Source organism: Pistacia vera, unplaced genomic scaffold (assembly GCF_008641045.1).
Source record: "Pistacia vera cultivar Batoury unplaced genomic scaffold, PisVer_v2 Contig602, whole genome shotgun sequence".
Lineage (NCBI taxonomy): Eukaryota > Viridiplantae > Streptophyta > Magnoliopsida > Sapindales > Anacardiaceae > Pistacia > Pistacia vera.
This window is the reverse complement of record NW_022196449.1, coordinates 130,830-148,380: the sequence shown is the minus strand read 5'-3', so window position 1 is coordinate 148,380 and position 17,551 is coordinate 130,830. Positions and strand designations below refer to the sequence as shown.

Sequence of the window (17,551 nt, the reverse complement as noted above, 5' to 3'; positions counted from 1 at the left end):
TTTCATGCCTTAATTATACAAACGACTTGTCCCAGGCAGGTTCGTGACATAAAAGACACGTCGTATGAGGGAAGGTGGGTTGTGCAGAGGCGGCAAATGGTCAGTGAAAATCCACATAACTCGCCACTAATATAAAGAGGCTAAACAGTGCTGTTGTAGTAGTAGTGGACTAGTAGTAGCAGCCCGACGTTTCAGCCTCTGAATTGACTTGGTTGGTTGGTTTATATAAAGAAGGGAGTTTTCTTTTGTATTTGTTGAAGTTAGAATATACGGAGTGATGAGAGCGAGATTGGTTGTGTTCCCAGTAAAAGGCAGGAACTGGTGCTTTAGCAGATCCATTGACCCTCTCGTATCTGAACCCGCTTCCTCTCTCACTCCCTCCACTTTCAAACAACTATGGCACCGCGTCTCTTCTTCCAAAAACTCCAACCATCTTGAACTCCTCACCGATTTCATTTCTCTCAAGGTTTCCATCTACCATTCTTCTTTTCTTTCTTTTATTCAAATGCTCATCTCATCTCATCTGTGTTTCTTTTTTTATAGATGAATAGAGCGTGGGTGGGTCTGGAGACGGCTCCTCAAGGGTCTTTAAAGAACAAGATTCATGGGTATATTTCACAGTTTTATTCTTATCTTTTTTATTGGATGGTGGTTTATATCTGATTTTTTGTTGGTGTAGGTTGGGATTGAAGCTGTTGGCACGGGTTAAGCCGTCTGAGATATTCTTGAAATCCATATCCAAGGAGGTTTCTAATCTTGAAGTTAATTACCCTTCAAGGTTCTTTCTCCTCTCTTTAACTCACCTTAATATGTATAACTGTTTATTTTCTTTAGCTGCAGTAATCAAACGAAATAGCAGTTTGATAGTTTATAAAATATATGTATACAGAAAAGAATTGAATTTGTTATTCGACTATGGAACTTACAATATTTTCACATTCAACCTACATTTGTTGTATTCAAGTTTTTTATGCCCAATACATGTTCTTTATTTCTCTATTCAGTCATTTGAGAAAGTGTTCAGCTGATGCATGTGATAGACTCTTTCTAGCTTTAGGAAAGATTTCTATTCTAGTGATAATGGCATATCTTGCACATGGCACTTCACTCTAAGAAGGGATACATGCATAGAACGATTTATAATCAGCATTCCAATTGCTTCTAAGTTTATTTTGGTGTCGTTATATTAAATTTCCACAACATTGCAGCTTAAATGCACGGCTGGTGCGTCGAAGGTTACGTCATATTGCCAGGAGGTAATGGTTTCTCTCATTGTTTATTTGGAATATTAATTGAAGTTGAGAAGGTGTTACAAATTTATCATCCTCTGAGGCATCAGATGCCTGAAATGTCTCAGTGGAATCTTTGTTTGTGAACCGTGTAAATGTACATCTATTTGGCTAATGGATCATTACTCAACTGTTGATCTTTTCCTATAAGTTGTTATATCTTTTGGAAGGAAATGACTTCAATTCATAGCCAGAGATTACTGATGTCTTTCTTGCTATTATTTTCCACGAACACCTTTGGCCATATGTGCAATGAATGATAATGATAGACATAGTAGTTTTTAAGCTATAGAAAAATTTAGCTAAGGTTTCTTTTAGCTGGAAACCTATAGACAGTAGCTGATTGATTCTTTATTGTTGTTAGTGTTATGATTGTCTTTTATTCTTACTTTTTTCTTTTCTTAAAGCTGAGCTTAAAGTTGCATTTAATATTTATTGAGATTGTATCAGATTTTTAAAAGTGTACTGTTTCTGTAATGTATCTGATTATCAGGGGAACCATCATTCACAAGAATTACTTGTATGGTTCAGTTTCTTTGCTTCCATTGACATTTGCATTTTCTGTAAGTATGTTAGTTTCAGAATTTTGTGCATTTTTGTAGTGTATATTCTTTGTCAAATGTGCTTTGTGACACTTTCTCACTTGTTCTCTCTCTTTATAGGTTTTGCCTCTGCCTAACATCCCATTCTTTTGGATCTTATTTCGCACCTACTCTCATTGGCGTGCTCTGCAGGTGTGCCTGACATTCATCATATAATGAATTTTGGATCATTTGCAAAAGTTTATAGTCAGACTGTGATATTTTTAAATGCTAACATGTAAAAAAAAAAAAAACTTACGTAAACCTCTAAGAGAACAGGTCATTCTTAGTAAAACTTTAACCCATAACAACACTTTTTATTTGGGTCCTGCATCACATTTTTCTTCAGCTACTAACACTAATTAGGGCAAGCCTTTATTGAAACGTTGGATGTGGTTTGTTCTCATGCTCTTTCCCATGTTTCCTAGTGTTTCTGTAACAGGTAATATAGTTGCATGTAGGCTACTCCAAGAGCCTTTTTTTTTTTTATTTCACACTGAAGTTAATTTTTGTCCTCCCTGTTTCTTATTACTCCTCATGAATCCCATTTTGTCATCTATTCTTCTCTCATACATAGTTACTTTGTTACTGTAGGGAAGTGAGAAGCTGCTCCTATTAGTCTCGGATCATTCAAAGTCTCAGAACTTGGTTGTTTCTAATACGAAGGCAAGTGAAGATGAGGGTAACAAATCTGAGAATGAAACAAACAAATTGCTTGCTTCTTCATGGGTAAGTTCTGCTGTGATCATCTGCCACTAATGGGTATCATTATCACATATTTTTAATTGTTATGTCATGACTCATGTTGATCTTAATAAGCACTCTGGTAAAGGTTGACTATTTATTGGGATTGTATGAGTTTTTAAGTTTTAAACTTAACTATGCATTTTGTCAAAAGATTTTTTTTTTCTTACTTGGAGCAGACTATGAGTTTTCTAGAGTCTTGAAATATTTTTGTTCAACAGGCTCATGGGCACAAATGAACTATACTAATGCTTATCTTCCTTTTATTGTTTTTTTGAATCTCTTCAGTCAAGCTGAGAATCATAGGGGGAATAGATTAGGCAAAAAGAAAATATGTGGTAGTTTTCTTCATTTAAATCTGTATTTTGGGAATCTATTTTTGGTAGAGTTATATCCCCTGTATAACCTTAAAACAAAAGATGTAGTATATTTTGCATACTCCATATGCTTATGCGGGACCATGTTCTATCCATTTCAAGGGATTGAGTTTAGAGTTTGTCAATTCTGCGTTTTTGAAATTGCCGACTTTGTTAAAACTTTTCGATATGTAGTGATCTCCATTCAGCTTCTTTCTTTGATAATTTGTTAGTTTGGAAGATGAAAATGGATATAGCATTGAAGTAGTTTATATTTTTGTGTGGCATATATTTCTCATTGAAGTAGATACTGAATGTGAAATGGCTTCTTTCTGCATTTCTAATCTATTTCCGTCTGTCTAAATAGGTGTTGAAGCCATCCTCAGAACTTGATGAGCTTGTTCGTTGCGCAGTCAAAGACGATGGCCTGAGTAAATGTGTGATTTCAGAAATCTGCAAGATCTATAAGTTGCAAACAATTGATGTTCTTAAGTACAGGGATTCAATGTAGTTGACAATGTTTTGTTTTGCCATCCAAGTGTAACATAACTGGGTCAGATTTCCATGAAACTAATACCAATTCATTCTCTCTGGCTTTCGCCAATTTATGCATCATTGGAGATTGGTTGCATAAGATAGTGTCATTTTGGGATATTTTGGAAGAATTTTTTTTTTTATTTTTCTTTTCTTCTCCTTATATTATATAGACACTTCTGTAGCTGAAGTCATTACTTCTCAGTTCTCCCTTGCGGCAATGAAATTAATTATTCAATCTATAGACCAAGTTAATGGAGGTTTATGTGAATAAATATAAATTAACAAAAGAAAGAGAGGGATCAATACTAAAACTAGGCAAATAGATATTCAACGTGACCCGTCCTTGGATAGTCTAAATGATTAGAGCGAATTGAGGATTAGGCATGGCAATGGGCCCCAAAATTTTGGGGCTCCGTCCTGACTTGTCCTGTATGGGGTGGGGATTCTTCGATTTTTTCGGGGATAGGGGCGGGGACGGGAGGAGTTTTAATCCCTAGCCCCAGGGATTGGGAGGGGGTAGAGGTTGCCCTTCCACCACCCCGCCTCGCCCCGTTAATATATATATACTTTTCATTAATACTCCTATATATTTTACCTAATTACACAATTATTCTTCTTATATAAACCCCATATTTTTCCAATTTCTCACAACCTAAACAATTGAACAAAAATAAACCCTAACCCTTAAGTCTTAAACTTGTTGCCAATGCCATTCGCCCTTAGCTGACTTCATATTGCCATTCGCTGACATTGATTTGATCTCTCCGATTCGGCCAAACTTTAACCAAAGGTAAAATTAACGGGCGAGGACGGACCTCCAACATTCCCCATGGGGCGAGGATGCAAAATTCTTGTCATCCTTGCAATGGGGACAGGGTGGGGGTGCGAAGTGATTTTGAGGGTGGGTATGGGGACGGTGAATGAAATCCCTGCCCCACCTTGCCCCATTGCCATGCCTGTTGAGGATAGTGTAAATATGTATAACTTTGCTTTAATGGAATAAAACAACAATAATTTAAACATAAGTAATTAGGATATTAATTAGAATTAGTAGTTTCCTTTAATTGCCAAGCCCAAGACTAAGACTAAGCCCAAGCCCAAATCAAAGTCCAAGCCCAAGCTCGAAAGTCGGTCCACGTAGTCTCTTTCTTCTTTCTGCTTATTAAATGGAAAATTTAAGAAGCAGGACTTAAATTTCTCTTCTCGCTAAAAGGAAGCTTTGGTGACTCAACTCCCAAGCAATCTGAAAAATCATGGCACCGGAACCCGAAGATGAGATCAAGGACGAGAAGAACCCTAGACCTCTTGATGAGGACGACATCGCTCTTCTCAAAACCTATGTATGCACTCCTTCTTTCTATAACCCTAATTTTCTTTTAACTCATTTGGTGGATCTGGTTGTCTTGCTTTATTTCGTTAGGTAGTAGACCGTATCGGTCTTAATATGTTGATATCTCGAGTAGTGATAGCACAGGATAGTTGAGAAATTTGGGAAATTTTATATGAATTTTGTTTTGCGTTTTGCGTTTTGTTGTTTAATGTAGGGTTTAGGACCTTACTCGAATAGCATTAAGAAAGTTGAGAAAGAAATCAAGGATATGGCTAAGAAGGTGAACGACTTATGTGGTATCAAGGAGTCTGACACTGGCTTAGCTGCACCCAGCCAGTGGGATCTTGTTTCTGATAAGCAGATGATGCAGGAGGAGCAACCTCTTCAGGTTGTTAATTTGTATATTATATTTCACTAATTTCATTTCCCTCTTTCTTGTGTTTCTGAAGTCTTAAAGCTCCTTCTTTTTGCCATCTTTTTGACTAGGTGGCAAGGTGCACCAAGATAATCAATCCTAACTCTGAGGATGCCAAATATGTTATTAATGTTAAGCAAATTGCTAAGGTATATTTTAGCTTTTGCGGATTCTTTTTCTGTCTTGTTATACTGAATACCATATGTGTTTGTCCAGATTGTGTAGTTTTTGTTCTATGTTTACTTTTGTTTTTACCTTTTTCCGTTGAAGAATGTAACTTTGCTGAATTCAGTAACTCTTTTNGCTCTTCTCAAAACCTATGTATGCACTCTTTCTTTCTATAACCCTAATTTTCTTTTAACTCATTTGGTGGATCTGGTTGTCTTGCTTTATTTCGTTAGGTAGTAGACCGTATCGGTCTTAATATGTTGATATCTCGAGTAGTGATAGCACAGGATAGTTGAGAAATTTGGGAAATTTTATATGAATTTTGTTTTGCGTTTTGCGTTTTGTTGTTTAATGTAGGGTTTAGGACCTTACTCGAATAGCATTAAGAAAGTTGAGAAAGAAATCAAGGATATGGCTAAGAAGGTGAACGACTTATGTGGTATCAAGGAGTCTGACACTGGCTTAGCTGCACCCAGCCAGTGGGATCTTGTTTCTGATAAGCAGATGATGCAGGAGGAGCAACCTCTTCAGGTTGTTAATTTGTATATTATATTTCACTAATTTCATTTCCCTCTTTCTTGTGTTTCTGAAGTCTTAAAGCTCCTTCTTTTTGCCATCTTTTTGACTAGGTGGCAAGGTGCACCAAGATAATCAATCCTAACTCTGAGGATGCCAAATATGTTATTAATGTTAAGCAAATTGCTAAGGTATATTTTAGCTTTTGCGGATTCTTTTTCTGTCTTGTTATACTGAATACCATATGTGTTTGTCCAGATTGTGTAGTTTTTGTTCTATGTTTACTTTTGTTTTTACCTTTTTCCGTTGAAGAATGTAACTTTGCTGAATTCAGTAACTCTTTTCTTTTTTTTTTTTTTTAAATGAATTTTTACATAGTGTAAGTATATTTTGGTGCTGTTTCATCTTGAATCAAATTTGAGTATGAATTTATTTGATTTTTATTTGTCATAATGTCATATATGTGCATGTTGGGCCTAATAACTTTTACTAATTTGGCTGCAGTTTGTTGTTGGGCTTGGCGACAAAGTTTCTCCTACTGATATCGAAGAAGGCATGCGTGTGGGGTAAGTTTCCAACTTATCAATGAATAGCTCTAGACTTCCTTCTTACTCTACTTTATGTTGATGCACATTTCGAGGTACTTGTACTCTTTTACTCATTGACTATATATCTCTTGTTAATTTGACCAGTATTCTGTCATTGCAGGGTTGATCGGAATAAATATCAGATTCAAATTCCCTTGCCTCCAAAAATTGATCCAAGTGTGACCATGATGACAGTGGAGGAGAAGCCGGATGTGACATATAATGATGTCGGGGGTTGCAAGGAGCAAATTGAAAAGATGCGAGAAGTTAGTTTTGTGTTTTTTAATCTTGTTTATTACCTTTATCCTTTTTTTTTTTTTGGTTAGAACATTGAATGAATATAAATTATATGGCCAACATTAAAAATATAGAATGAATTTGGAGTTGTATTCAGAGATAAGTTAGATATAACTGTTGCACATGGTGCTTATAACAGTGAGTTTGGTTTTGTCTAGGTTGTTGAGCTACCCATGCTTCATCCTGAGAAATTTGTGAAACTTGGTATTGATCCCCCAAAGGGTGTTCTCTGCTATGGCCCTCCTGGTACAGGTAAAACACTTCTAGCCAGAGCTGTGGCTAATAGAACTGATGCATGTTTCATCCGTGTTATTGGAAGTGAGCTTGTTCAGAAATATGTTGGTGAGGGAGCTCGAATGGTTCGTGAGTTGTTTCAGGTTAGAAGCTGCTCCATTACATTTAAATAGTGTCTGAAGGCCTTGAAGTTATCTATGATTCCTTTTGCTTGTTACCTGACTACTATGTTGTCCCTTGCAGATGGCACGTTCAAAAAAGGCTTGTATTGTGTTTTTCGATGAAGTTGATGCTATAGGAGGTGCACGTTTTGATGATGGTGTTGGCGGTGATAATGAGGTCCAGCGTACAATGCTTGAAATTGTGAATCAACTTGATGGGTTTGATGCTCGTGGAAATATCAAAGTCCTAATGGCGACAAACAGGTTAATTTTGCTAAACTTGCATATGATACTTGTTTTGTGAGTAGTTTCAGAGCGCCTATATATCCTTATCAGCCTTGTTTTAACCCCCTCCATGAATGTGCATACCTTTGTTGTATACGTGGAGTCATATACTTTCTTTTGCTTTCCTTTATTTGTGTGTACATGCATGTATTCTTTAGTGGGGTTTTGCAGTTTGGAGGGCAGCAGATGGGTTGCTCCTCCTTCAAGTCTGCATAATTAGTGAAGAATTTTAAATTGAGCATCATAAATTTGTTATTTTAACTAGCACCAGTATCTGTTGCTTTCCATAATGCTTTGCTTACAATGGGCTTGATGTTCTCTTTTTCAGGCCTGACACTCTTGATCCTGCATTGTTACGACCAGGACGGTTAGATCGTAAGGTTGAGTTTGGCCTTCCTGACTTGGAGAGCCGAGCACAGATATTTAAGATCCATACACGAACAATGAACTGTGAAAGAGATATCCGATTTGAACTCTTGGCTCGGCTTTGCCCAAATTCAACTGGTAAGTAATCTGTCTTTGGGGAATTTTCTCACTTTTCTAATAGTATAGTTATGTTGCGAAAGGGATTTATGTTATGTGCGTTTTATTGATGTCATTGAGATATAATATATTCCACACGGCTCCTGTTGATGTATGTTTGTGTTTCTCATTTGGTCAATTGGTATTCTTTCTTAGGAGCTGATATAAGGAGTGTATGCACAGAAGCTGGTATGTACGCCATCAGGGCGAGAAGGAAAACAGTGACAGAGAAAGACTTCCTTGATGCAGTGAATAAGGTTATTAAGGGATACCAAAAGTTCAGTGCAACCCCGAAATACATGGTCTACAATTGATTCTGCGGCTCACATTCTAGACCGTCTGCTTCCTGTTTCATCCATTTCAATATCTGTTGTCTAAACTTGTGCTTGTGCTACATCCTTTCTGCTTAAGGAACATTTTGTATTTTTCTCATAATTGTCCGGATTTACAATTTATTGGAACTGTATTTAGTTACTTTTACCTTGACTCTTTTCCATTGGAGTTTACTTATATGAGCATTTATGATTTCTAGGTCTGTAAACGAGATAAGCCGAGTTTTTGGCTAATTGAGCCTGACTCATGTTGTACAGGACCGAGTTTGAGGTCAAGCTTGGTAGCTTGAGGAAGCAGGCTCGAGCTGAGGCTTGAAAACTTTTATATATGTTCGAGCTCGAGCCGGCTCAACAGAGAACAAAAGTGAAAGGCAAATTTCATTTACCCAACAACATAGTAACCCAAGCAAAAATTCATTACACCACCAAATTTCATTAAAAATACACATCAACGGAGAAAGGCAAAAGAGAGCGAAAACAATATCCAACAACACAATAACCCAAACAACAATTAATCAAAACAAAAACAAATTTTAACCAATCAGAGAGAGATCGGAGATTTAGAAAATATATCTTTAAAGAAGTCATAGGCTAAAGCCACAAAAGCGCAAATAGATTACACCCGTACTCGTGGCCTCGTGGTGACTCTAGAATCATGAATTGTCAAGATTGGAGAGAAAGTCGTCGTCTTCAGCGAAGGGGACGACGAGATGAAGCGGTCAGCGTTGAGATTTGCTATGTGTCAGAGAGAGATGGGAGATTGGGGATTTAGGGATTCCATGTTCTAAGGTTCTTACTTCTCACGTCCTCTCGTTATTTAACTTCAATTTAGGGGTTTCAATTTGAAATCGTATTTATTTATTACGTTATGTGTTATATTTTAGGGATTAAAAAGTCATGATAACGAACATATACCCCGGTACTTTCTAAAATGGCCTATACACCCTCAAGAGCCGCTCAAAGCTCGCGAGCCTCTCGAGCCAAGTCGGCTGCAACTCGAACTCAACTCAAGTTGTTAAGTGAGCAGCTCGTGAATAGACTTGACTCGGCTAAAGCCAAGTCGAGCATGAGCTTTCGCTGAGCCTAAGCTGTGGCTCGACTCGTTTGACAGCCCTTTTATCCCTTGATCTTTTTGGTTCCCCCCCTGAAGATAAGTGGCTCATGTTGCAACTTACAATTAGAGAGAACCGGCCCAATAAATCTCTGTTTTAAAAACCGGACCGAATCGACCGGTCGGACCGGTTGGATCAGGAACCAGTAGCTTCTCCGGTCCGGTTTAGGTCTCACGGCGGTTTTTGAAATATTTTAAAATTATGAGGGTTATTTTGTAATTTTATAGGGGTTATTTGAAGATATATCAAAGTTTAAAGATTAATTGGTAATTTTATTGGGGCATTTTTAGAATAAATAAAAATTTTAGGGACCAATTAAACTTTTTAGGAGAATTTTTGTAATATATTGAAATTTAAGGGGTTAATATATAATTTTTTAAAAATAAAATATTGCTGACGTCATCGGTCCAACCGGTTGGACCGATTGAACCGTGACCCGAACAGCAAAACGGTTTGCCCTCTGGTCCGGGTTTTAAAACAATGCAATAAATATCATCACAAGCAATTACAGGGAAGTAAGGATTATTTTCTTTACGTGATCATTAAATATTAAACATATCTATAATTATTAAAGAATATTATATATTTCTTAAAATTAAAAAAAAAAAAATCTCTAAATTATTAAAAACACTCGGTAGGATTATTAGAAAGTCTCAAAAGAAACACTACCAAAGGGTAAAAAATTGTAACAGAAATAAAGAAGCACCATCAAATGGTATTTATTATTATTGTTTTTTTATATAGGGAGTGTGCTCAATCTTAATTAATTGATAAATCCATCCTATATTCGAGTGATTCAAGCTATTTCAAATATAATAATAATGAGAGGCAAAAGTAAACATAGCAAGGGGAAAGAATGAATGAAGGTGCAATTATTGAGTATTGAGCAGAGTCAGAAGTAGAAGTTGTTCAATCATGTAACATATTATTAACACATGGAAACAACTGGGTATCATATGGCACAGCAGCAAAAGGACTAACTAAGAGAAGTAGGATTATGTTCCACAGTAAATGTAAATAAGAACCATAGCATAACAGAGCAAAATTATCTAAGACATGTAATCCTGTGTATCTTGATTGTCGCCTCGCTGGGATCCTCCTTGCTCATTTCCAATTGTTCTTCTGCTCATGTTAGCTCGCTGAACTAACCGAACCAATGCTTGTACCACTTCTGACATTGGGGGTCTAAATTCTGGCTCCGGCTGTTGCACATGAGTGTATCAAAGGATCAGAACCTTGTTTCAATAAGTAGCTGATGCAGTAATAAACCTAAATACTTATGCATTACCTGGACACAAAGAGCAATGACATCTGCAAACCGGGAGAGAGATTTGACTGGATAGAGCCCTTTGAGAGCTGGATCGACCATTTTAGCAAGTGCATCAATGTCATGCAGCTGAGGTGTTGCCCATCGAACCAAAGATTGCTCAGATCTTGGCCTTGAACTGCCAAATTTAGTACACGTAATAACTATTAGCTAAAAAGATGGAAAAATTGTACTAAATAAGGCGACTGCCACATCTTTTGCATGTAATTACTTTACCTGTCAAATGGTTTACGTCCAGTAAGAAGCTCCAACATGACAACCCCAAAACTATAGACATCACTTTTTATGGTATATTGACCAGACATGGCAACCTCAGGTGCACCGTATCCAGCACCTGCATTATTGTTCAACAACTGCATACAAACAAAGGAACCAAAAGTTTTGGCATCAGCAGAGTTGAAATTAAAGACACAATACAAAATTCAAAATTACGGTCAACTCAATTATATAGCCGGTGAGATTAGCTATTTTCTATTAAGTAGTGAAAAAGTAGCATAATGCAAAGACCAACTAGCATACAAGCACATGATGAAGGGGGAAAATTCACCTGATCTGCATTAGGCATAAAGCTGCCCATGCCAGAGTCTGAAAGGTGAGGATTGAGCTCGGTGTCCAGTAATATATTGGCTGACTTAATATTTTTGTGGACAATTGATGGGGAGCAAACTTCATGCAGGTACCTGAAAAATCCCTTCTTGAGTTCGAGGCGGTTCAATCACAAACAGCAGAGACAAAAACAATATTTGTGAAGATCTGATTGATCTGGGAGATGGACTATCAATCTAAATCCCACAGAGCAGTTTCTAACTTCCAGCAACTAATTCTAGTAAAAGATATGGAATAGACTTTGGGGAGTCACAAGCTATAAATATAACAGTTTCTTGCAATATACTGATCTACCCTCAGCAGTTATTAGGTCTACAATGAACTAATTGATAAGACTTTTATCAGGGAAATTATTAAAATAGAAGGGACTAAATTGGAATCCTATGGTAAAAGATAAGAAATAGTTCTCTTCCAGTTTCAGCTTTTTCAAAAGGAAAAACAATTATTGTTCAACTTACTCCAATGCACGTGCAGTCCCAAGAGCAATCTTAACACGGGTGTTCCATATCAGAGGTTTGCTGTCTTCATCTGATAGATGCAGGAAGTCATGCAGGGACCCATTTTTAAGGAACTCATAGATTAGCAGGTGCTGTCCATACTCTGAACAGTAACCCACCAGCTCCATTACATTTGGATGATGCAACTCAGAGATGTTTGAGACAATCTCTGGAAAATCTTCGGACATTTCACTGGGAAAAGCAGATGAATCTATTTTCTTCACAGCAAGAACCTAAACATTGTTAAAAGGATGTAACAAGTTAAAACATTTTCAATACACTTGAGCCATCAACTGAGACAAGACAAATAAAAATAGAAAGTCAACTTATTGATTCATGCAGCATATTGTGGCAAAACATTCAGCAAAGTTAGTATTCCATCTTTAAAATGACATGGGAAACTGATAAAATGCCCTCACCAAACTGATAAGTAAGAAAAGTATACCTTCCCATCATCAAATTGTGCTCGATAAACACGTCCAAAAGTGCCCTCACCAAGAAGGTTTTCGACATTGAAGCTTCCAGTAGTCATCTGCAAGTCAGCTATTGAATATGCTGTCACATTTGTGGGAGTTGTAATAGCTTTCTTGACAACAATGGGCTTCTTTGAAAAATCATCTTCATCAAATGATTTATGACGATCAATTGGAGGGGGTCGCAGATTTATCGAGGCAGAAGTTTCAAAGGTTTTCGTGTTGATTGCAGAGGAAGTTTGTATAGACTTCATTTCTGCATTACAATGGAACAAATATTAAAAGCCAAACAAGGACCTGGAGGCAAAAAAATTAGCTACAATAGACATGAACATGGCAAGATCAGAGAAGAAAATATATACATGATAACCTAGAATATTAAGTTAGACTAAATCTGAATGCACTGCTATCACTACCATCCCAAACTCCATTAAGTTGAGGTGTAATTCATTTATGAATGTCTTGGAAATATTTTGTTACTAATTATATTAAAAATAAAGATCCAAAGTGAAACACTCCTTGTAAATGGAAATCAAAGAGAAGAAAAAAGAAAAAGGAACTATGTTTCCTGAAATATAAACATCTCAAATCTCCCAAAACCATGGATAACTTGGATTTAAAGACATCAACAAATAAGCATTGAACCATGAAGCCAAGCATCAGTAAAAGATAGAATGTGTCTTCATTGGCTGTTCAATGCTTCCAGAAAGGATTGTCAGCTTCCCTGCGGTCAATTTGTAACAGATGGATGAATTATTTTAACCTCCTGGGAAACATGCAACATTGTCATTCTCATATTTTTTGTTAAGCTAATTCAATGACCGACTCCCTTGCTAATTTAGGGATATCATATAATTCTCTCTAAAGGTGAGAAGCCCTCCAATGAGTATTCAAAGAGAGCTTCTACAAAACTCTGGGGAATTTAACATTTTCGATTCCATTAATGATTTAATGGTGCCTACTTTATAATTTTTAATATTCTGTAGTGACTATGTCTAATACTCTCTTTGTATTCCTTCTTTGTTATCACTAAAAATATAACTCTTAAGAATTTGCTCAAGAAATAAATAATTTAAAGTCAACTCATCAAATGGTAGGAAACAATTCATCAGGGAGAAACTTGACTCAAGGTAAAATGTGGATCTTTTAAAAATAAAGCAAAACATAAAACAAGAGGATGTGCGTAAATATGGTTACCTTGTACTTCATTAGAAGCAAGGGGAGCAAAGGGCTGATTATCAAGCTTTTCTATATCCAAAGATGACTTCCTGGATCTTCTTTTCACCAAAAAGAATGCTATTATTGCCCCAACAACAATTATGGAAATCAGTATCCCTGCTATGCCACCACCCCCTATTCCTGATTTGCTGCTACCACCGCTATTTGATGAGCTGTTATCACCACTGTCTTTGTGTTTTGGGCTATTTTTGCTGGCTGGAGGTGTACCTGGTGGAGGTGGAGGGGCTGGTCCAGAGTTAAATGAGTTACCATCCTTCCTGTCAAGAAGATGATTTGGATGTAAGTAACTTCAATCTTAAAGGACAAACAACAATCATAACAAATGATAACACTGCCAAATGCTTACTGTAAATTAATGTTTTTCAACTGTTCAGGAATCCAGCCTGTGAAATGGTTATTTGCGATGTTCCTAAGAAACACAAACACAAATAATTCAAATGGCCATATTTCAGGACAAGTGGGAGGAAAGGATAAATATAACTTTTCTGCTATTCATTGATATACTGGATACCCACAGATTATCAAGCGGTAGATTGGCAAGAACATTAATAGGACCAGTAAACTGATTGTTCTGCAAATACCTACACAAGTATGAATAAGATAAATTAGAAGGGATCAAAACTATAAATATGCATTTACAACACAGAAAATAACCTCTTCTTCACTTACAGTGAGCTCAGACTTGAGAGGGAACTAAAACTTTCAGGCAGGTTACCTGTCAGAGAATTGGAAGAGAGATCCCTGAAGAATACAGGAAAAAAATATGGTCACAAGGTCATTCAGCACACCAATTTGAAGTATTTCAAACAATTTATTGTTCAGCTAACTGAGGAGGTAGTTAGCATTAAAAAAAAAAAAAAAAAAAAAAGATTTCAGGTCTGCTGAAAGTACTTTTTTTTACAGGAATATGGCAAAGCAGGACATGTACCCCAAATGTATGGTTAAAAGTAAATTCTTTGAAAGAAACAAAGAGAGAGAAAAAAAAGATCTCACAATGTAGAGAGAGAAGAAAGTTGTCCAAAAATGTCATTTAGTTGACCCTGAAGGTTATTGTGAGCTAGATTTCTGCAACCCAAAAGTTCAAAGATTAATGAATAAATAAATTGAAACAAAAGAGATTATGCTTTACCATGTAAGTTGTGGCAAAGCAATTATACTAAATAATCAAAAACTGCAAAGCCACTCACATGTACTTAAGGGAAGTCTTTTGGGAAAGGGAGTAAGGGAGACTTCCAGTAAATTGATTGTTTTCAAGATTTCTGCATACAAAAGAACATCTAATGTAAATAATTAAAAAAAAGAAAAAAGAAATCAGAAACAAGACCATCAAAACAGGGAAGAAAAAATATGCATGTAAGAAACATACAATCGCTGCAAGTTTTGGGGAATATTATAAGGAATGTCACCTCCAAGATTATTATTGCTCATATCTCTGCAGTATTTCATCAAAGCAAATTATCAGAGTAATCATATATTTACATCTACATATAAGAATCAATACAGACAACTAAAATGTTGAAGTTCTAGGTCCCTATGAGAATTCACCATGCATGTTAACCAAGAAAAAGGAGAGACTAGAAGAATATTAATCTTACAGGTTGGTTACCGAGGTCAAACTTGAGAGCTGCCAACCCCATTGTCCAGTGAGACCAAGATCTGATATTTTGCTGACAAAAAAAAAAAAAAAAAAAAACAGAATATATACCCAAATTCAGCACTGATTATGACATCTGAAATTCACAATCTTGAACAAAAAAAAAGGGGAAGAAAATCACATTTCTGTGACTCGCTGGCCTGAGCAAGTAACTCCTCTCCAAGACTGCCCACATGGATCATCGCCAGCCCACTGGTTGAGCTGACCAGGTGAATTTAAACTGCTGTACATGGTCTTTAAAGCAGAAGCTGTTTGCCAAATATGCAATAAATAGGATAAATATATAGTTTACCATTAGAAGCATTTTAATTAAATTAACAGACTAGTCCGAAAGTTTTCCACATGGCTGTTTTATTAAAAGCAGTAGACAATAGCTTCTAGTACAATAGCTTTCTAGGACTCTAAAGACGTCAAAGTATAAAAGCTAAGGATTCAAGTTGCCCTTCCCGGGATAAATATTCTATCGTGTGGGAGACTTACTCTAATAAGTGGAAGAAAAATTTTTAAGCAAAACATTTACGGTCATCACATTGAAAAGTTTAGTATTTCCTATCTACTTTCTTCTTTCATATGGATTACTGTAGTGCCTTCTTCTTTATTGTATAAAACTTATGTATGTGAAAAGGCCATAAAGGATGTCCCTATTTTCATAAGTCCAAAATCTCTCTCCTTATCCCTGTTTCTTCTAGAGTTGAATCAACATCATGTAATACAAATGTAGAAGATATAGCTTCATGGATCAAAGGAGTTTCTTTTCTACATCTACATGGTAGGGAATTCCTAATAAAATCTTTTAAGCGGAAGCCCTGGTGTCCTTTATCGTAGGCTTTGGGTCGTGGCTTTAGGCTCAATCTCTCTAAAACGTTCACAATATGCTTTCAAATCAAAATCCTCTAGGTGCCATATTTCATAATTAGCATCATTACTCAGAAAACCTGTGCAAATTCAATAAGCATTCAGAAGGGTGGGGGATGGAACTTACGCCTTCCCTATCTGATAGATAGCAGAATTGGGCAAACAAGGAGGCATTTTTCTTCGGAAAAAAAAGGTAAAAGCAACTCCAACAGAGAAATTTCCTTCCTAGAATTAATGTTGCACCTCAATCACTGCTTGCGGTTGTTTATCAAGTAAAATATAAGAGATTGGACACCTCCTTAATACTTACCGATTATCTATAGATATCTTCAATGAAAACCCCCATAGTGATCATCCTTACTCTCTCAAACACCCATCTCCCACAATAACGAAAAGGAAAGCTTAAATTTTTAACCCTTCAACAAACTAGTACAGTGGCTTACGTGATTCAAGGGGATTTAACAACCAGATGTAATAAGATAATTAACCGGAAAATTAACAATGTCAGAACCCAAAACTTACTGCATAACGTACAATACGAAACAAAATGAAGAGCTTCAGTTCCTTAAATCAGTTGCATCTAATAAAAGAGCCCACTTTCCTAAAATTGGAAGTTTTTAAAGCAGTTTGAACAAAAAGTAAAATGTACAAATGCCTAAAAAATGTGTGCATCAACTATAAGCCGTAAGCCAGACCATTCCAAACTCCCATCCCCCCAACCCAAAAAGAGAGAGAGAGAGAGAGAGAGATGTAAATCAGTAGCAGGTAAAAAGCTACACAGAAATGCAGATTTGTTTCAAATCTAAAGAGAAAAAAAGTAGGAAACGGGTGAAGAAAAACTAACTATCGTTGGGATTTGTAGCAGCATTGATGCAAGAGGGTTTCCATTCCAAAATGCACAGAATCAACCATACAAACACCAAAACTCTTCTCCATTTCTCCACCATTGTGACTGGGATTTGAACGGAAATGGTGATTCCAAGCTTTTTTGTCGTTAAAATGTTGATATTCGATATATTATTCTACTTATTTAGCCATACCCAAGTGAAAGCTGGCAGGCACGATTTGCCAGAAGAATCCAAAGCCACAGAATGCTTACGCTTTTATTTATATTTTATCAGATAAAGAAAAGGAAAAATACCATCTTGGTAGGTGTATCCACTGTATATACTGTAAAAAAATAAAAGTTTTCTTTTGTTCCTTAAAGAAGGTGGTATATAAACAGTACAAGTAGTTTTCAGTAGGATCAGACGTGTTTGGTGATTGAATATATTAAAGAGTGGTTAAGAGAAGAGTAGCTTTCATGATGTTGATGATGATTCCATGACTTTAAGATTCAATCATTCATTACTTCGAAGACTAAATGGTGAGATTAATTAAATTTTTTACCAGTCACCAGACTTACCGGAAAGAGTCACGGGACTTCGGCTTCCG

At 36.4% G+C, this 17,551-nt stretch overlaps 3 protein-coding genes across 4 annotated transcripts; 2 read left to right on the top strand and 1 right to left on the bottom strand.

Annotated features, from left to right (window-relative positions):
* The first annotated feature begins 112 nt into the window (after window positions 1–112).
* On the top strand, window positions 113–3,679 carry LOC116110460. Its single transcript, XM_031396675.1, has 8 exons — window positions 113–466; window positions 544–608; window positions 680–778; window positions 1,209–1,256; window positions 1,783–1,852; window positions 1,952–2,023; window positions 2,465–2,599; window positions 3,338–3,679. Exons 1-8 carry the CDS (start codon window positions 278–280, stop codon window positions 3,479–3,481), a joined length of 822 nt encoding a protein of 273 aa, XP_031252535.1. The 5' UTR covers window positions 113–277; the 3' UTR covers window positions 3,482–3,679.
* A 1,013-nt stretch (window positions 3,680–4,692) lies between these two features.
* Window positions 4,693–8,516, top strand: LOC116110458 (26S proteasome regulatory subunit 7). 2 transcript variants are annotated; one of them, XM_031396671.1, is made up of 9 exons: window positions 4,693–4,847; window positions 5,052–5,225; window positions 6,050–6,127; window positions 6,441–6,502; window positions 6,645–6,789; window positions 6,979–7,197; window positions 7,298–7,479; window positions 7,829–8,004; window positions 8,179–8,516. In XM_031396671.1, the coding sequence occupies exons 1-9, from the start codon at window positions 4,761–4,763 to the stop codon at window positions 8,334–8,336; spliced, it is 1,281 nt and encodes a 426-aa protein (XP_031252531.1). In that variant the 5' UTR covers window positions 4,693–4,760; the 3' UTR covers window positions 8,337–8,516. The 2 variants fall into 2 exon arrangements, with proteins under 2 accessions (XP_031252531.1, XP_031252532.1); XM_031396672.1 differs by lacking the exon at window positions 6,050–6,127 and adding an exon at window positions 5,324–5,401.
* Window positions 8,517–10,323: 1,807 nt separating this feature from the next.
* Window positions 10,324–17,223, bottom strand: LOC116110457 (protein STRUBBELIG-RECEPTOR FAMILY 7-like). The gene is made up of 16 exons (XM_031396670.1): window positions 16,962–17,223; window positions 15,384–15,510; window positions 15,204–15,275; window positions 14,975–15,040; window positions 14,796–14,867; window positions 14,602–14,673; window positions 14,278–14,349; window positions 14,124–14,189; window positions 13,955–14,017; window positions 13,567–13,865; window positions 12,342–12,625; window positions 11,858–12,129; window positions 11,341–11,473; window positions 11,010–11,146; window positions 10,755–10,911; window positions 10,324–10,668 (listed from the first exon to the last, which is right to left on the bottom strand). The coding sequence occupies exons 1-16, from the start codon at window positions 17,062–17,064 to the stop codon at window positions 10,516–10,518; spliced, it is 2,148 nt and encodes a 715-aa protein (XP_031252530.1). The 5' UTR covers window positions 17,065–17,223; the 3' UTR covers window positions 10,324–10,515.
* Between the last annotated feature and the right edge of the window lie 328 nt (window positions 17,224–17,551).

What these genes read in the sequence shown, in the direction of transcription:
- LOC116110457 (XM_031396670.1), bottom strand. Translation starts at nt 17,064, where the DNA reads ATGGTGGAGAAATGGAGAAGAGTTTTGGTGTTTGTATGGTTGATTCTG. An exon ending in TGCTACAAATCCCAACGATA is followed by an intron (nt 15,511 to 16,961) that starts GTTAGTTTTTCT and finishes TTTGGCAAACAG; the next exon opens with CTTCTGCTTTAAAGACCATG. An exon ending in TTGAAAAACATTAATTTACA is followed by an intron (nt 13,866 to 13,954) that starts GTAAGCATTTGG and finishes TCTTCTTGACAG; the next exon opens with GAAGGATGGTAACTCATTTA.
- LOC116110458 (XM_031396671.1), top strand. Translation starts at nt 4,761, where the DNA reads ATGGCACCGGAACCCGAAGATGAGATCAAGGACGAGAAGAACCCTAGA. An exon ending in GAAGAAGGCATGCGTGTGGG is followed by an intron (nt 6,503 to 6,644) that starts GTAAGTTTCCAA and finishes CTGTCATTGCAG; the next exon opens with GGTTGATCGGAATAAATATC. An exon ending in TGGTTCGTGAGTTGTTTCAG is followed by an intron (nt 7,198 to 7,297) that starts GTTAGAAGCTGC and finishes TGTCCCTTGCAG; the next exon opens with ATGGCACGTTCAAAAAAGGC.
- LOC116110460 (XM_031396675.1), top strand. Translation starts at nt 278, where the DNA reads ATGAGAGCGAGATTGGTTGTGTTCCCAGTAAAAGGCAGGAACTGGTGC. An exon ending in CCGATTTCATTTCTCTCAAG is followed by an intron (nt 467 to 543) that starts GTTTCCATCTAC and finishes CTTTTTTTATAG; the next exon opens with ATGAATAGAGCGTGGGTGGG. An exon ending in CATTGACATTTGCATTTTCT is followed by an intron (nt 1,853 to 1,951) that starts GTAAGTATGTTA and finishes CTCTCTTTATAG; the next exon opens with GTTTTGCCTCTGCCTAACAT.